The sequence below is a fragment of the Schistocerca gregaria genome, chromosome 2 (genome assembly GCF_023897955.1).
Source record: "Schistocerca gregaria isolate iqSchGreg1 chromosome 2, iqSchGreg1.2, whole genome shotgun sequence".
Classification (NCBI taxonomy): Eukaryota; Metazoa; Arthropoda; class Insecta; order Orthoptera; family Acrididae; genus Schistocerca; species Schistocerca gregaria.
The window spans coordinates 286,398,909-286,413,719 of NC_064921.1; the positions used below are offsets into that span (position 1 = coordinate 286,398,909).

The 14,811-nt window shown below is 42.0% G+C and overlaps 1 protein-coding gene across 1 annotated transcript; it reads left to right on the forward strand.

The window, feature by feature from the left end:
- Positions 1-772: 772 nt before the first annotated feature.
- LOC126336875 (enhancer of split mbeta protein-like) lies at positions 773-4,160 on the forward strand. The gene is made up of 2 exons (XM_050000983.1): positions 773-1,172; positions 2,206-4,160. The coding sequence occupies exons 1-2, from the start codon at positions 1,113-1,115 to the stop codon at positions 2,902-2,904; spliced, it is 759 nt and encodes a 252-aa protein (XP_049856940.1). The 5' UTR covers positions 773-1,112; the 3' UTR covers positions 2,905-4,160.
- The last annotated feature ends 10,651 nt before the right edge of the window (positions 4,161-14,811 follow it).

Sequence of the window (14,811 nt, forward strand, 5' to 3'; positions counted from 1 at the left end):
AATCTGTAGGTACAGATCTATCGGTGAGCGAGTGGTGGTATATGATTGTTAAGTAGGAAGCTATTCTATCAGCGTAATCTGAAAGGAACCTAATCGGTATACAATCTGGACCTGAAGACTTGCCCGTATCAAGCGATTTGAGTTGCTTCGCAACCCCTAAGGTATCTACTTCTAAGAAACTCATGCTAGCAGCTGTTCGTGTTTCAAATTCTGGAATATTCCACTCGTCTTCCCTGGTGAAGGAATTTCGGAAAACTGCGTTCAATAACTCTGCTTTAGCGGCACAGTCGTCGATAACAGTACCATCGGCACTGCGCAGTGAAGGTATTGACTGCGTCTTTTAAAAGACCATGCAAGCTTCAGTATGTCGGTTGGGGCAAGTGTTAGGAGGATAAAACAGCGAATAATATTGCGCACCATTTTGTTTACTATCATTTGCTAAAAATCGCGTTTCGATATCCTGAACCGTTCAGGAGATAAAAGGAGTGCTCCGTCTTACGCGACTCCTGTAGATGAGGGAATAAAACGTTTATGATTTACACTCGCAATTCTCCGTAATGTGCGTGTATAAAAAAAAAAGATAGAAAGCGAAAGGTTTGACGGTGCGGTTGGGCGATGACGGGCAGCGCGTGTCGGACACGGCGCGTGTATCGGCTCGCGCGGGTAATTGATTGCGGCAGCCTAGCCTCCTCCGGGCTGGCCTCGGCGGCGGCGCGCATGCGCGTGGCGGCGCGCCGCGGCGCGGTCACGTGCTCGCGCGTGGCGGCAGCTGCTCGCCTCGCCTCCACAGTGGCTGCACCCGGGCACAGGTGGCCGGCCGGCGGCCGCCCGCCTGCCGCTGTGGGAACTCGCGGGGCTGCGACTTTCCCACGATCGGCGCACACCTGGCCCGCTTATATAACCGCCGGCGCGGGCGGCGCTCCGGCTCATTCTCGCTCCGGCAGCCGTGGCGTGAGCATCTACTACTGTACACTCGCTGGCAGTACCCTCTCTCTCGTGTGTTCGGTGCTCCGTGTACTCGTCAGCGCGTTGTGCAGTCTCGGTACTTAGCGAGTTTTTACCGTTGGTGTTTTCTTCGCTGTGCAACCCTGGATTTCGACACTTCTGAAGGCATGATGGCAACCGAGATGGAGCAGTTGCAGCCGATTTCGAGAACTTACCAGTACAGGAAGGTATGTTGAATTTTCCGAATTTTTTTTTCGTAACAATTTTTTATAGTCTTTCACATTAGCCCCGTGTCATGTGCTAGTGTTATGTTGCGGTTGTAGCTTCTATAGCTCAGTTTCCTACTCGGGTGCGTCAGTTATTCGAATGTGTTTCACTCAGTGGCTGACATTTCTTCGTGTGTTTTTAAACTTAATGGTTCAACATTCACATTTCAAGCGAGAGCCACATGAGTTTTATGCTTTAATAGTCGGTTCTAATACGTGTTTACGTATGAGGTCTCGGTCTTACGCGGTTTTTGTAATTTTTTTATCTGACACTTCGAACTGTTTACATTTCTACTGCGCTTCATTGCAGTTATTTAAGAAAAATTTCATGACAGTTTGCTGATCACGTTTGTGATGTTTTTCCCGCTCTTAACTTCACTGCTGCTACCTGTCAACGCACGTACATTCGCGTGTTTAATTTTTTTATATAATTTGTTTTGCAATTTTTTTTTTTACAAAATATTATTTCCTTTTCTCCGGTGTTATTTCGTTGTTCATGTTTAGGCAAAGTATGCGAAGGAAAGTGATGTCGATTTTTTTAGTTCCCACTGTACTTGTAACCAGTTGCGTGACATATAAATCGTGATTTGAACTCTGCACTTACTGACTATTTTATTGCAAGGGAAAGCAGGAAATAAATTTTACTGATACATTTTACAGCGTATCATACTCTCTGGTTTTCAACCACTTTGCTGAAGGTAATAAATTTTCTTGTCATAACGAATCGTCAATTTAGCGATGTGTCACAAATCTGGACAGCAAGTACCTGTTGAAAATTGTTTACGAATTTTTATGTATACTTCGTGAGTTTTGACAGATGTTCACTTGTAGGTGGAAACTGAGCTGCTTGAAATAGGGCACTTTACGTCGCATATTAAGTGAAAATGTAAATTTAAAAATTTGTTTGTTCAGTGGTAGTAGTTGTTTGTAGCATTAGTAATGCTGTTTCGCGTGTGGCATGTGACTAACGGAACACTTGTTTGTTTTTTCGCAGGTTATGAAACCGATGCTCGAACGGAAACGTCGAGCGCGCATCAACAGGTGCCTGGACGAGCTGAAGGAGCTGATGGTCGGCGCCCTGCAGGCCGAGGGCGAGAACGTGAGCAAGCTGGAGAAGGCCGACATCCTGGAGCTGACGGTGCGCCACCTGCGGCGGCTGCGACGCGAGCACCGCCTGGCGGCCAGCCCCGTAACCGACTCGGACCGCTTCCGCGCGGGCTACACGCGCTGCGCCGCCGAAGTGTCGCGCTGCCTCGCCGCGACGCCCGGCGTCGACGTGAGTCTGGGCACGCGCCTCATGACGCACCTCGGCCACCGCCTCAACCAGATGGACAAGACGGCGCCGCTGTCCGTGGTCGTGCCCGGCCAGTCGCCCTCGCCCTCCCCCGTCGCCAGCGACGCCGACGTCGACATCGACGTCGACGCTGACGTCGACGGCGACGCGTCCTCCTGCTCCGAGATGGAGGCGGCGTCTTCGACGAGCTCCGGCGCGCCCTCACCCGTGACGTACGCGATGCCGCTGACGCCCGCGTCTTCCACCTCTTCGCGGCAGTCCGACTCGCCCGGCGTCGTCGTCACGGAGACGGCGTCTTCCGCGCCCGCGGGCCTCCTCCGGGTAGCCGACGTCACCGTCTCTCGGCAAGTGTCCGTCATCACCACCAAGGCTTCCGAGCCCGTCTGGAGGCCGTGGTGAACCGCTTCGCCGAAGACTCATCTCAGTGTGACACAGTACAATTGTCAATTACTGCAGCACGCTTCCGTGTGCTGCACTTTGTAATATACGACTGCCATAAATCTTTCACTAGGTTAAGCGTCTGATTGTCGGGAGCAATAATAAGGTGCCTGTAAAATATTAATAGACTGAGGCCAAATCTCTATATGATTGTTTTCAATGAATTTTTTTAGAAGACTGTTAAGAAGCTAGGGAGGGGCATGAGATACTGCTCAAAATTATTGCCGGAATTGTGCACTGATTAGCCTGTAATGTAGTGTGAACAATGGACACGTTGGTCACTCTTACTTTGTCAAAATACTCTGCATAATTTTTTTAAAAATTTAATTCTTATTTTTAAATTTGTTCTAGAATTACATACATCTTTGCGTCTGCAGAATTTTTTAATTGTTATTTTACATATTTACTAAACCTTGCAAAACTTTATTGTAATTTTAATAATATTTGAGTTGCTACTTAACTGTCGTGGCCACACTTTGTGTACGACCAATATTTTCGACTACTTTCATTATATTCTTTCATTTGTGATTTATAATCAGAAAGACACTGAATTCAAAAGTTTTTGTAGCCTTTACATTAAGACATTCAATGCCATTGCAAGAGACTGGAAACACGCTGTAAAAAATAAGCAGACAGATTCTGTTATTACTAGTTTTTTCATAAGTCAATTTTTAATTACTTATTTTTCACTAGTGATCTTTTTCGTTAATATGCATACATTGCACTGAATCTCGTATGGTTTCCATGATTCTAATACTGGTCCTAGTAACAGATTTTAATTTTTTTTGTAGCTATTATATTAAGAAATTGTTAAGCACTGTAAGAGAATGTTAAACATTGCGTTACATCTTCTCAGCATAATTAAGGCTTTTGTACTGGGTGCAAGTGTTATGGTAAAAGCAGATGATGTTTTTTTTCTTAAATTTGTTTTTATTGTATGTGGTATGAAGGATCTCATGTGTTGTTATGTAGCATAGCTTTAATACGTATTACTGCACTGCGTCAAATCTTTTTGTGCTGCGCCAGAGAGCAGTATTGTGATATTTGTGTACCTGTGATATTTGACGAAAAAGTCGAAACAATTGTGATCGACTTATTAGCAAGACTGTATGTGGTTATGTGATTGTTGGTTAACTGATGTCTTGCAAAGAAAGAATTTTGTATTACAAAGTAATCTGTGATACAATGATGAAAATATAAATTAATACTAGAAATTACATCTGTGTTTCTGTCACTATATAACCCGCCATATAACCAATTCCTCATTCCCATACAACGTACAATTTTGTTACTTTTGAAATCGTGAAATTTGGAAAAAATTAGAAAATGTTGCCCATGTTTTTACTGGCTGCAAGCCAGAAACATTTCAAAAAAAGCAACTGTTTTTCATTTCGATATTCGTGAAAAAAATTATAAGTCACGATAATCGTACGTTTTGGTAAAGTTTATGACTGGCATAACGTATAATGAACTAAAAACTGCACCTAACAAATATTATGAAAGGTAAAACTGAATAGTAACAAAATTAATGAAGATATGAACAATCTTGCTTGTGTAAGACAGTGAATTACAAAACACAAAGTGAGAGTCTGAAAAAAATGTTTTAGAAGAGTGGTGCTTGAGTATACGAATGAATGTGGTGTTGTTAACACAAATCATTGACTTAAAAGAAATAGAATTTTGAAGGTAGTCTCAAAATAAAATGTTTGGGCAAACTGGCAATTAAAATACAAGTGACTGAGTGCTATTTCATGCTACAACACATAAATGTGTTATTTCCAAACTTAATGCATTATAAAGTTCACAGAACCAAGAGAAATAACAAGTTATTCGATTGGTATTACAATGTACACTATCACGGAGAAAAAATGCTCAAAATCTACACACTTCTTGGGTGAGACATTGCAAAAATACGTCAAAACAGATTCAGTTCCACAACAATTCTTTAAAAAATATTGAAGAAACACCGTAACTTCTTACTATTGCTCTGCTATTAGTGTTACAATGTTCATTTCACGAGGTTTTTCTAGTTCAAAGTAATCTCAGCACTACATAGTGACTACAGTTTTCCATTTCATATATATGCCATATGACAAACAGAACTGCGTCGCCTGTTAAGACATATTACAATTTCTGGATACAACATGTCGCTTACTTTCTGGTGAGATGTAATACACTACACTCTAGTTGACAATAGGTTTGATGACGCTATAAGAAACCAAATTAAGTATAGTTACCTGTTTTTTTTGCTGTTATCTTTGCGACTGAATCGATACGGTATAAACGGAAGTAAATGACAGATACTAGCACCGTACATGTGCGTGTTTCTTACGGAAACTATTGTTCACCGGTGAATTTGTTCGGTGCTTAAACAACGCCGCAGCTTAACTATACAATGAAATTCCCTTAATCATCACACAGTCGGAAAAGTTAATACCCGAAAATGAACCTGTTGCGGCACAAGAAGGTAAACAGATAAAGAAAGGCCGAAACTTTTTACAATTTTCAGTATACAGAATGCTTTTAGTTCTTTTGTCTGGAAGGCATGCTTTCATCTATGAATAGATAGAGTCTATTTTAAAGTAATTCGAGAGTTTGTATTATGAACGTAATTGAGCTTGTCAATCCAAATGACAAGCTCGAAACGTGAAATATAGGTGAAGAAAGACATGGACACGCCACGGACATCAAAATGGCAAGCGAACCATATACTACGAAGTGAATACACACATATGAAGATGCCCCAAATGCAACTGATCGAAAAAGACAATGTTTGGTTTATTCGAAATGTGGCGCTGTATGCTAGTAGTAGTGGCAATGGTCGACAGATGGCGTACGATGCGGCGGCACATGATATACGCTGCAGTGTTTCACTCGTTCCTCGCCAGATGGCACTACAGTCCAGAAGCAGTGGTCGCTATGAAATTGCCGCATGCTAAGCTGCGGTTGTAATACTTCAGGTACCACGATAAACCTTTGTTTTTCTGCAGCTCTACGTGTTACTTCAGTAACTGAAATGATACTCCCAGAACATGGCATACTGCTCCAGATCTCTAGATAACTCTGCATTAAATACCTCCCTATTATTACTTACCGGTTAGTGATAAACAGTACACTCACTTGTACGTGTTCCTCTAATGCGATTGCATCTGTACATGTTTACATATGTGCTACGGGATTTACTGGTGCAGTACATGGCAAAGGGCATATTTCCAGTGTGCCACGACGCATCCATATAGGTGGGAACTTACAAAACGTCAGTTACACTTTATCACAGCACGCCAAGTAACTTTTATTGAATGCTGCACTACGAAGTGGCACAATACATGACACCATTTTTCAGCACAGGCACCAAGTCTCTACAAACAATGGTCTGATCGTTCTATCAATCGTTCAATACCACGACATTAAAAATCCGCTCTTTGGTCACAGCGCCATCCGAAAACTGCTGTGTGAAAATCGTCATCGTCGGAAAATGTTTTCCAGAAAATCTTTCAGTTGCTGAAAAGAAAGAAATTGCATTCTGCAAAATCTGATCTCTCCGGCTAATCACCATCATCCATGTTTTGATATAACGGGAGTAGGGCTCGTTATGAATATGAAAGAAGGGCGGTGTGTGAACTTACAGTGAACGGTTCAGTGATAGAGGTGTTCTCATCAAAATCGACAGTAAACCAACACAGACAACTATAGCTCAGATACAAGGGCCGATGACGCAAACAGAAGATGATGAGACAGAGAAAGTATATGAGGATGTCGAACGGGTAATACAGTATGTAAAGGAAGGTGAAAATCTTGTAGTCATGTGGGATTTGAATGTGGTTGTGCGGGAAAGTATAGAAGAAAAGGTTACAGGAGAATATGGGCTTGATAGCGAAGGGTCTCTGCATGAGCCTCTTCATGATTTTGCCGTACCACACACCTTCATTTGTTTTTCAATGGCACCTCAATTGTTGGCGCAAATGGTCTATTACTCTAGGTGTAAAGAAAAAAAGGGAAAAGACTGAGCAGCTGAGTGTGTTTGTGGCGGCCACAGTATATTATCCATATTTCGTTTTAACATTTAATTAGGTTCTTGTCGGAGCCCCATACGCATGTTTGATTCATTTAAGTGCCATATTTCAATGTATCTATTCCTTCCTCTTCTTGTCCGAGGAGTTGAATGTAGGGGAGAGCGGGGCATGTTGAGACAAATTTCAGATTTTATTTTTTACAAAAAAAATGGCTCTGAGCACTACGGGACTTAACTTCTGAGGTCATCAGTCCCCTAGAACTTAGAACTACGTAAACCTAACTAACCGAAGGACATCGCACACACCCATGTCCGAGGCAGGATTCGAACCTGCGGCCGTAGCAGCCACGCGGTTCCAGACTGTAGCGCCTAGAACCGCTCGGCCACCTCGGCCGGCTATTTTTTACATTTTTTGTTTTAATTTTGTTTTAATTGGGAAAATTATGATATTATACTTATGATATTGTACTTCAATTAGTTGTGGACTTTTCTATGGTATTGACGCTTTGATTAACCACATATATCTCCCAAAATTAAAATATTTGTTTAATGCTGCAAAGTGTATCAATGTTCCCCACATGGGGGCAAGTTGATACTAGCGAGAGGCAAGTTGATACAAATGTATAAATAATAAGCTAATTGACATTAAGGTTGCAAATAGTCACTCAGTAGATAATCGAAAACATTTATTAAGCAGAATATAGTACAGAGGTAACGTAAGACATATTATTAACTTATTTTAAACACACAGATCATGAGATTGTGTCCATAGCCTACTCAGAATCACTGATTACAAAGTCATATGTACAGTAAACACAAGCGTACATCTTACAGTCTTTACCACATTCTATATGGGCCCATTCTTTTCAAGAAATGCACTGTATCCAGTCCTGATCTGGCTTGGATTCGGAGAATGGCTCCAAACATACGAGACACAATGCATCGTTCTCTTCCTCAGACTCTGATGCAACCTTCATTTTATTCTTTTTCTTCACCTTGTTCTTCTCCTTAGTCTGACTCTCTATCATTGTAAAAATCCTTTTTTTTTTTTGCCGTTTTCTGACTTAGCTACCATTTTAGCTTCCTTTTATTTGGTCTCCTCTTCCAGTCTCTCCTTTACTGGTGTGCTAGTAAGGATAGCGGATATTAAATGTTTCTTCCCTTTTTTGATATTTTTTAGGTCTCCAGCTTTAGGGTAGGGGCGGATGTCTTGAGGGCTTACAGTGAATACACCTAAAGAAACATCCTTACTTGTAGATGGAACTGCAGTTGCAGTCTCAGTTCGGTTCACTTTGGACTCTAGACCATCGGCGTTGCTTGTCCCAGCCTGAGAAGTCTTGACAGTGCTGTCTTGTGAAGTCATCTCTCTATCCGTGACTGCGCTTGACAAGGAGTCATCATCAGTAAACACTTCTCTGCTGTATGGCGCGATTCCTGTTGCTTGAAATCCAGATATAACATTTGTAGGATTTATGGCTCTAGGTAGTGCCATTTTACTATGCCAGGAATGTCGTAGATTGTTACAGTTTTCCCTGCACTGTTGATCGTCCAGTCGTGGACTGAAGCGAAGTAAAATTTCTTGAAAGGTCCATAAACTGACCTGTCAAGCGGTTGCAGGCGGTGGGAAGTGTGCGGGGGAAACGACAACACGATGATACCATTTTCTTTGCAGTAGTTGACCACTTCAATAGATAAATGTGATTCATGGTTACCCAAAACCAACAAGCAGAGATTGCCCTTGGTAGATCTTACGTGGCAGTGAAAATGTTTAATGAACTTCAAAAACGATTCAGATGTGATCTATCCGGATGGGTAGGAAGTGCCAATACATCCTGGTGGTCCGTTAATGATGAAGTGATCCTTGAAGAATACTCTTGGAAAAATGATCATCGGAGGAACTGAGTTGCCGATGGCACTGCCAGCCAATACCATAGCGACAGTCTGCCCCCTTTCCGCTGACGTAGCTTTCCCTACTTGGCGTACTCCTTTCTGAGCAACGATTTTGTTTGGTCTCTGAACTGTTTGCACACCGGTCTCGTCGACATTCCAAATATCTTTAGGTTCAAACTTCTATTTATGTACTCTTCAAATTGTCAAAAAATAGATCAACATTGGCTTTATTAAAACTGGTAGCGCGACTAATGCTCGTAGCCTCAGGATCCCTGATTGATAGTCGAGGGTGTCTTCTCATAAAAAAGCTAAACCAGTCCTCTGTAGCCATTTTATGGTTAATCCATGAATCAGACAATATTATGATATTCCTATTAGCCACAGCAAGTTCGTAAGTTAAAACTTTGATGTTTTGTGGTGGTGTAAGTCCGTAGTAGATTTTAGAAGAGTGTATTATATACTCTTCGAGTTGAGATTGTAATTGGTCTGGAAAATTTTGTCTTGGTTTGGCATACCCCACTGCAACCGTTTGACCTTGCGATTCATCCTTTTTTTCTTATAAATCTAAACAATGTCATTTTGTCGATCTCGAAGGCTACAGATGCTTCCCCTAAATACATGGTTTTGGCCTTGACGGCTTCATAGGCTTTTTCAAAGCTCTCATTCGGGACTTTCCCTCGATCTGTCTTCCTGGTATAATTCCGCACCATGTTTCTGTAAGAAAAAACAGAACTCTAATTTTTACAATATTGGGGTACGCTGATACGCTATATCAATTTGCCCCAGCTTGGCGTATCAACATGCCCCATTGAATAAATGTCTCTTAAGTCAAAATTAAGTCTCTAAAATATAAAGTCTAGAAAGATGAAACTATCATGAAATTCTTACCAAGAAACAGACGTTTAACTGTGCCAACAGTGAACTTCTTCCGGCCGCGGTGGTCTAGCGGTTCTAGGCGCTCAGTCCGGAACCGAGGGACTGCTACGGTCGCAGGTTCGAATCCTGCCTCGGGCATGGATGTGTGTGATGTCCTTATGTTAGCTAGGTTTAAGTAGTTCTAAGTTGTAGGGGACTGATGACCACAGTTGTTAAGTCCCATAGTGCTCAGAGGCATTTTGAAGTGAACTTCCCGAAGAATATCCTCTTGCTGGTACGCCAACTCAAACACACTAGCCAACAGTTACTTTCTACTCACGAAAACACAATTTCAACAATAAAAACGCTTAAAGTACTCTGCTGACAGCTGGACGCCGTGTGGCACTGCGTCGCGGTAAACAACAGCCTCTACTCACTCATGTCCGCCCTGCGCATGCGTGTTTGCTGACAGTCCCATCTGTATCAACTTGCCCACGTATCAACTTGCCGGGCTCTCCCCTATGAATGAGAGTGTGCAAGGATTTCAGTGAGCAGATCCGTGGGAGTGCAGTAGTCTGCCACAGTGTCAGAACAACCAACTGTAGGAAACAAGTACCAGGCAGCAAAGAGTTTTCTGTTTGCCTTGGACGAACCTTTTATATAGGTTGTCACCACAATAGGGGCTCCTCTGGCCACTTCCGTAGGTACGGGGAGCGGTTTTGGTTGGAGAGCGAATGCTAGTAGAATGTTCCGTGGGTCGCGAGACTGGTGAGACCTCCTGGCGGTAAGTGTGCCTTTTCAATGAGAATTTAATGTTTTGTTTTATGTAAGTTTTTCAAGCTAGTCAAAGTAAATGATTCCTTTCATCGTTCATAGTTTATTTTCGTGTGTGACAAATTTTACTTGCTAATTCACGAGTGTTAAATGCGTTAACATCCAGGGGCAGTGTAGGCTATTGTTCAGTTGAACTGTTAATCAAACACGTGCAGCCGTGTTGAGTTTATTGTGATTCAGTTCATTTTGTTTAGTACCCCTTTCGCGATAGCATATATACTGCGCATGATTTCCGTCATTTCATGACTGAATTTTGTGCAGTTCGTCTCACTTGATAACTCTCTTTGCGCACACTTCTGTTTGTGAGGTCCAGGTAGTCGTGATCTAACGAGAAAGTTACCAGTGCCAAGGCCATAGTGATCTCCCGTTGTAGGATATCTCAATTAATTATGATATTTCTAAATTTGCTGTAGGATGTTATGGGACCAAACTGCTTAGGCCATCGCTCCCTAAGCTTACACACTACTTAATCTAAATTAACTTACGCTAAGGACAACACACTCACTCATGCCCTAGGGAGGACTCGAACCTCCGATGGGGGGGGGGGGGGTGGGGGGTGGAGAGGGGGAGGGAGGGGGGAGCCGCGCGAGGACCGTGACAAGAAGACTTCCCCGTGCGGCCTATGATTCTTAATTATGCTTCATTTTTATAGCAGTTCACGTCAAATAGAAATTTTATTCATTTATCCAGCATGTTGAAATGAAGAGAACAGCCCCTCTTGCTACCCGCGTGTGCTGTGGTGAAGGTTTTCAGTTCTTCTCCTTCCTGTCGGTCTCTCAAGTGCGAGGGGATGTAAGTGTTCGTAATTAAACCATCCTTTGAACATTCCTCTTCCACAGATCATAGGGCTTGCAGGAGACTCCGAAGTAAAGTTCCAGGGTTAATTAATATGCGACGTAATAGATTACAGGCAACAGCAACCACCATATTACTAACAATACTCGTTCATGTGTGCATTTAAATTTACAAGAGGAGGAGGTGTACTTGGAAAAGCCGGGAGATTTTGAAAGACTTCAGTTAGATTACTTCATGGTCAGGCAGAGATTCCTAAATCAAACGTTGGATCGTGAACCGTATCCAGTAGCAGACATAGACTGGATCAGTACTTAGTAATGTGAAGAGTTTATGCTAAAGTCCAAGAGACTAGTCAGGAAGAACCAGTGCGGAAACAAGTAGGATGCGAAACTACGATACTAAGGAATGGAGACACGCCTGATGTACTCACAGGGTACAGAAACTGAGATAATGAATAGCTCAGTAGGCAATGCAACTGAAAGGGAAAGGACATCTCTAAAATGGGTAATCACAGAAGCTGGAAATAAAGAATCCGTAGGTAACAGAAGAAAAACTTCAGTTGATCGATGAAGTAAGGAAGAACAAACATTTTCAGGGAAATTCAGGAATACAGAAATACAAATTACTTAGGAATGAAATAAATAGTGTAGGGAAGCTAAGGCGAAATGGCTACAGGAAAATATGAAGGAATCGAAAAAGAAATTATGGTGTGAAGCATATAGAAAATTCAAAACAGCCTTCCGTAAAATTAAAAGCAAAGGTCGTAACATTAAGAGAGCAGCGGGAAAGCCACTTTTAAATGCAGAGGAGATAGCGAATAGGAGAAAATAGTACACTAAATGCCCCTATGAAGGGGGGGGGGAGACTTGTGTGATGACGTAATGGGAGAAGGAGGAGTGGATATAGGAGTGACAGGGGATACAGTATTAGAACGCAAAAGAGCTTTGGAAGACATAAGAACCTCCACGCTGCCCTCCAATGCTAAATTTGTGATCCCTCGATGCTCAGAACATGTCCTACTAACCGGTCCCTTCTTTTTGTCAAGTTGTGCCACATACTCCTCTTCTCCCCAACCCTATTCGACACCTCCTCATTAGTTATGTGATCTACCCATCTAATCTTCAGCATTCTTCTGTAGCACCACATTTCGAAAGCTTCTATTCTCTTCTTGTCTAAACTATTTATCGTTTCACTTCCATACATGGCTACACTCCATACAAATACTTTCAGAAACGACTTCCTGACACTTAAATCTATACTCGATGTTAGCAAATTTCTCTTCTTCAGAAACGGTTTCCTTGCCATTGCCAGTCTATATTTTATATCCTCTCTACATCGACCATCATCAGTTATTTTGCTCCCCAAATACCAAAACTCATTTATTACTTTCAGCGTCTCATTTCCTAATCTAATTCCCGCAGCATCACCCGACTTAATTTGACTGGGTTCCTTTATCCTCGTTTTGCTTTTGTTGATGTTCATCTTATATCCTCTTTTCAAGACACTGTCCATTCTGTTCAGCTGCTCTTTCAAGACCTGTGCTGTCTCTGACAGAATTACAATGTCATCGGTGAACCTCAAAGTTTTTATTTGTTCTCCATGCATTTTAATTCCTACTCCGAATTTTTCTTTTGTTTCCTTTACTGCTTGCTCAATATACGGATTGAATAACATCGGGGATATGCTACAACCCTGTCTCACTCCCTTCCCAACCACTGCTCCCTTTTCATGCCTCTCGACTCTTATAACTGCCATCTGTTTTCTGTACAAATTGTAAATAACCTTTCGCTCCCTGTATTTTACCCCTGCCACCTTCAAAATTTGTCAAAAACTTTCTCGAAGTCTACAAATGCTAGAAACGTACGTTTGCCGATCTTAGTCTATTTTCTAAGATAAGTCGTAGGGCAAATATTGTCTCACGTGTTCCAACATTTCTACGGAATCCAAACGGATCTTCCTCGAGGTTGGCTTCTACCAGTTCCGCCAAAACAATTAATATGGTAATAAGCTTTATTTCAAAAGAACTGGAAATAAAATATTGAAATAAATATAATTTCAGCCACCAAAATTTAATAATCAAGCAATAGAAATTAAAATAGCAACATCACAAATCCGATTAAAAAAACAGTTAACATACCAGCGCTATAAGATTTTACATTTTGGTAATGAACAACTAAACAATAAGAAACCAATACAGACGATATGGCTGCTGAAAGGTACGAGGAAAATTTGAGTCTCATTTCGAATAGCTGCCCGACTCATACAATTATAGTTGGTGGTAACTTCGGTCTACCCTCGATATATTGGCAAAAATACGTGTTAAAATTCGGCTGTAGGCATAAAACATCATCCGAGGGTGTACTAAATTCTTTCTCCGAAACCTCTTTTGAGTAGTCCAGAAGGCCTCGCGAAGTGCAAGTGGTTGCTATAACGTGCTAGACCTTCTGGCAGCAAACAGTCCTGAGCAACTAGACAGGGTCACGATGGATGCAGGAGTCAGCGACCACAAAGTCGCTCTGGCGCGACTGAATACTGTAAGATGCAGACCAACCGATTAACACGTTGATAAGAGACAGTTTTTGTTCTGTAAAGCCCCCAGACGACGGAACCGTTTAATTACTCAGTGATCCAAAGAGGGGAGTAGAGCAGCCACCACCTGCGATATTAATAATTTGTGGCATCCGTTTAGCTTTTGTTTTGATCAAACGAAAATTCTTTCATACAAACCACCCTCTTCCATTCTGGTTCGGTAACAGATGGACGTACCTGTGTATACCAGTCCTAGGCGTCGTATCACTACTGTGAAGAAGCATTTTTAGCACTTCAAATAAACTAAGTGACAGTATAATTTTTTTTTATTCATTACTGATTATCATGCCAAATTCCGAACTAAAGCATTAGAATTGCAGAGCAGAGGCTGTACGGATGTTCCCTGCCAAGGAGAAACCGACGACAACGAGACAAGAGGTCAAACTTTAATTCATTTCCACCGAAGTTCATGCAGAATGAGAATCCCGAGTGCATAACAATAAGGGACATGACAAGTACTTGAAAACTATCTATGTAAGCGTTGACCCAATGTGACTTGATTCAAAGAAATAGTGTGGCTGGCAAGTGAGAATTTTAGACCAAGTAAATTAATAAGAGACGCAACAGTTCTCCCGTGGTACACAAAACAGGTTTGGAGACTGTTACGGAAACAACGAAGAAAGCTTCCCAGATTTACGTTGTTGCTATAGCCTCCAGTCTTAAGTCTGTTTGAGGCAACCAGTGGCGTAGCGAGGATTTGTGCCACCCGGTGAGAACCCTAAATTTGCCTCCCCCCCTTTTCTTCGCAGTTGTGCAAAAAAATAACTGAAACCTTTGACAATGAGAATATTCAGAAGATAGAGACGTTAGACTTTATTTTCCGTGCATAATTTTCGAGTGTTTTATGTGCTTTCCATTATAATGAGCAAATCGTATTCGAAGATAATTTATGT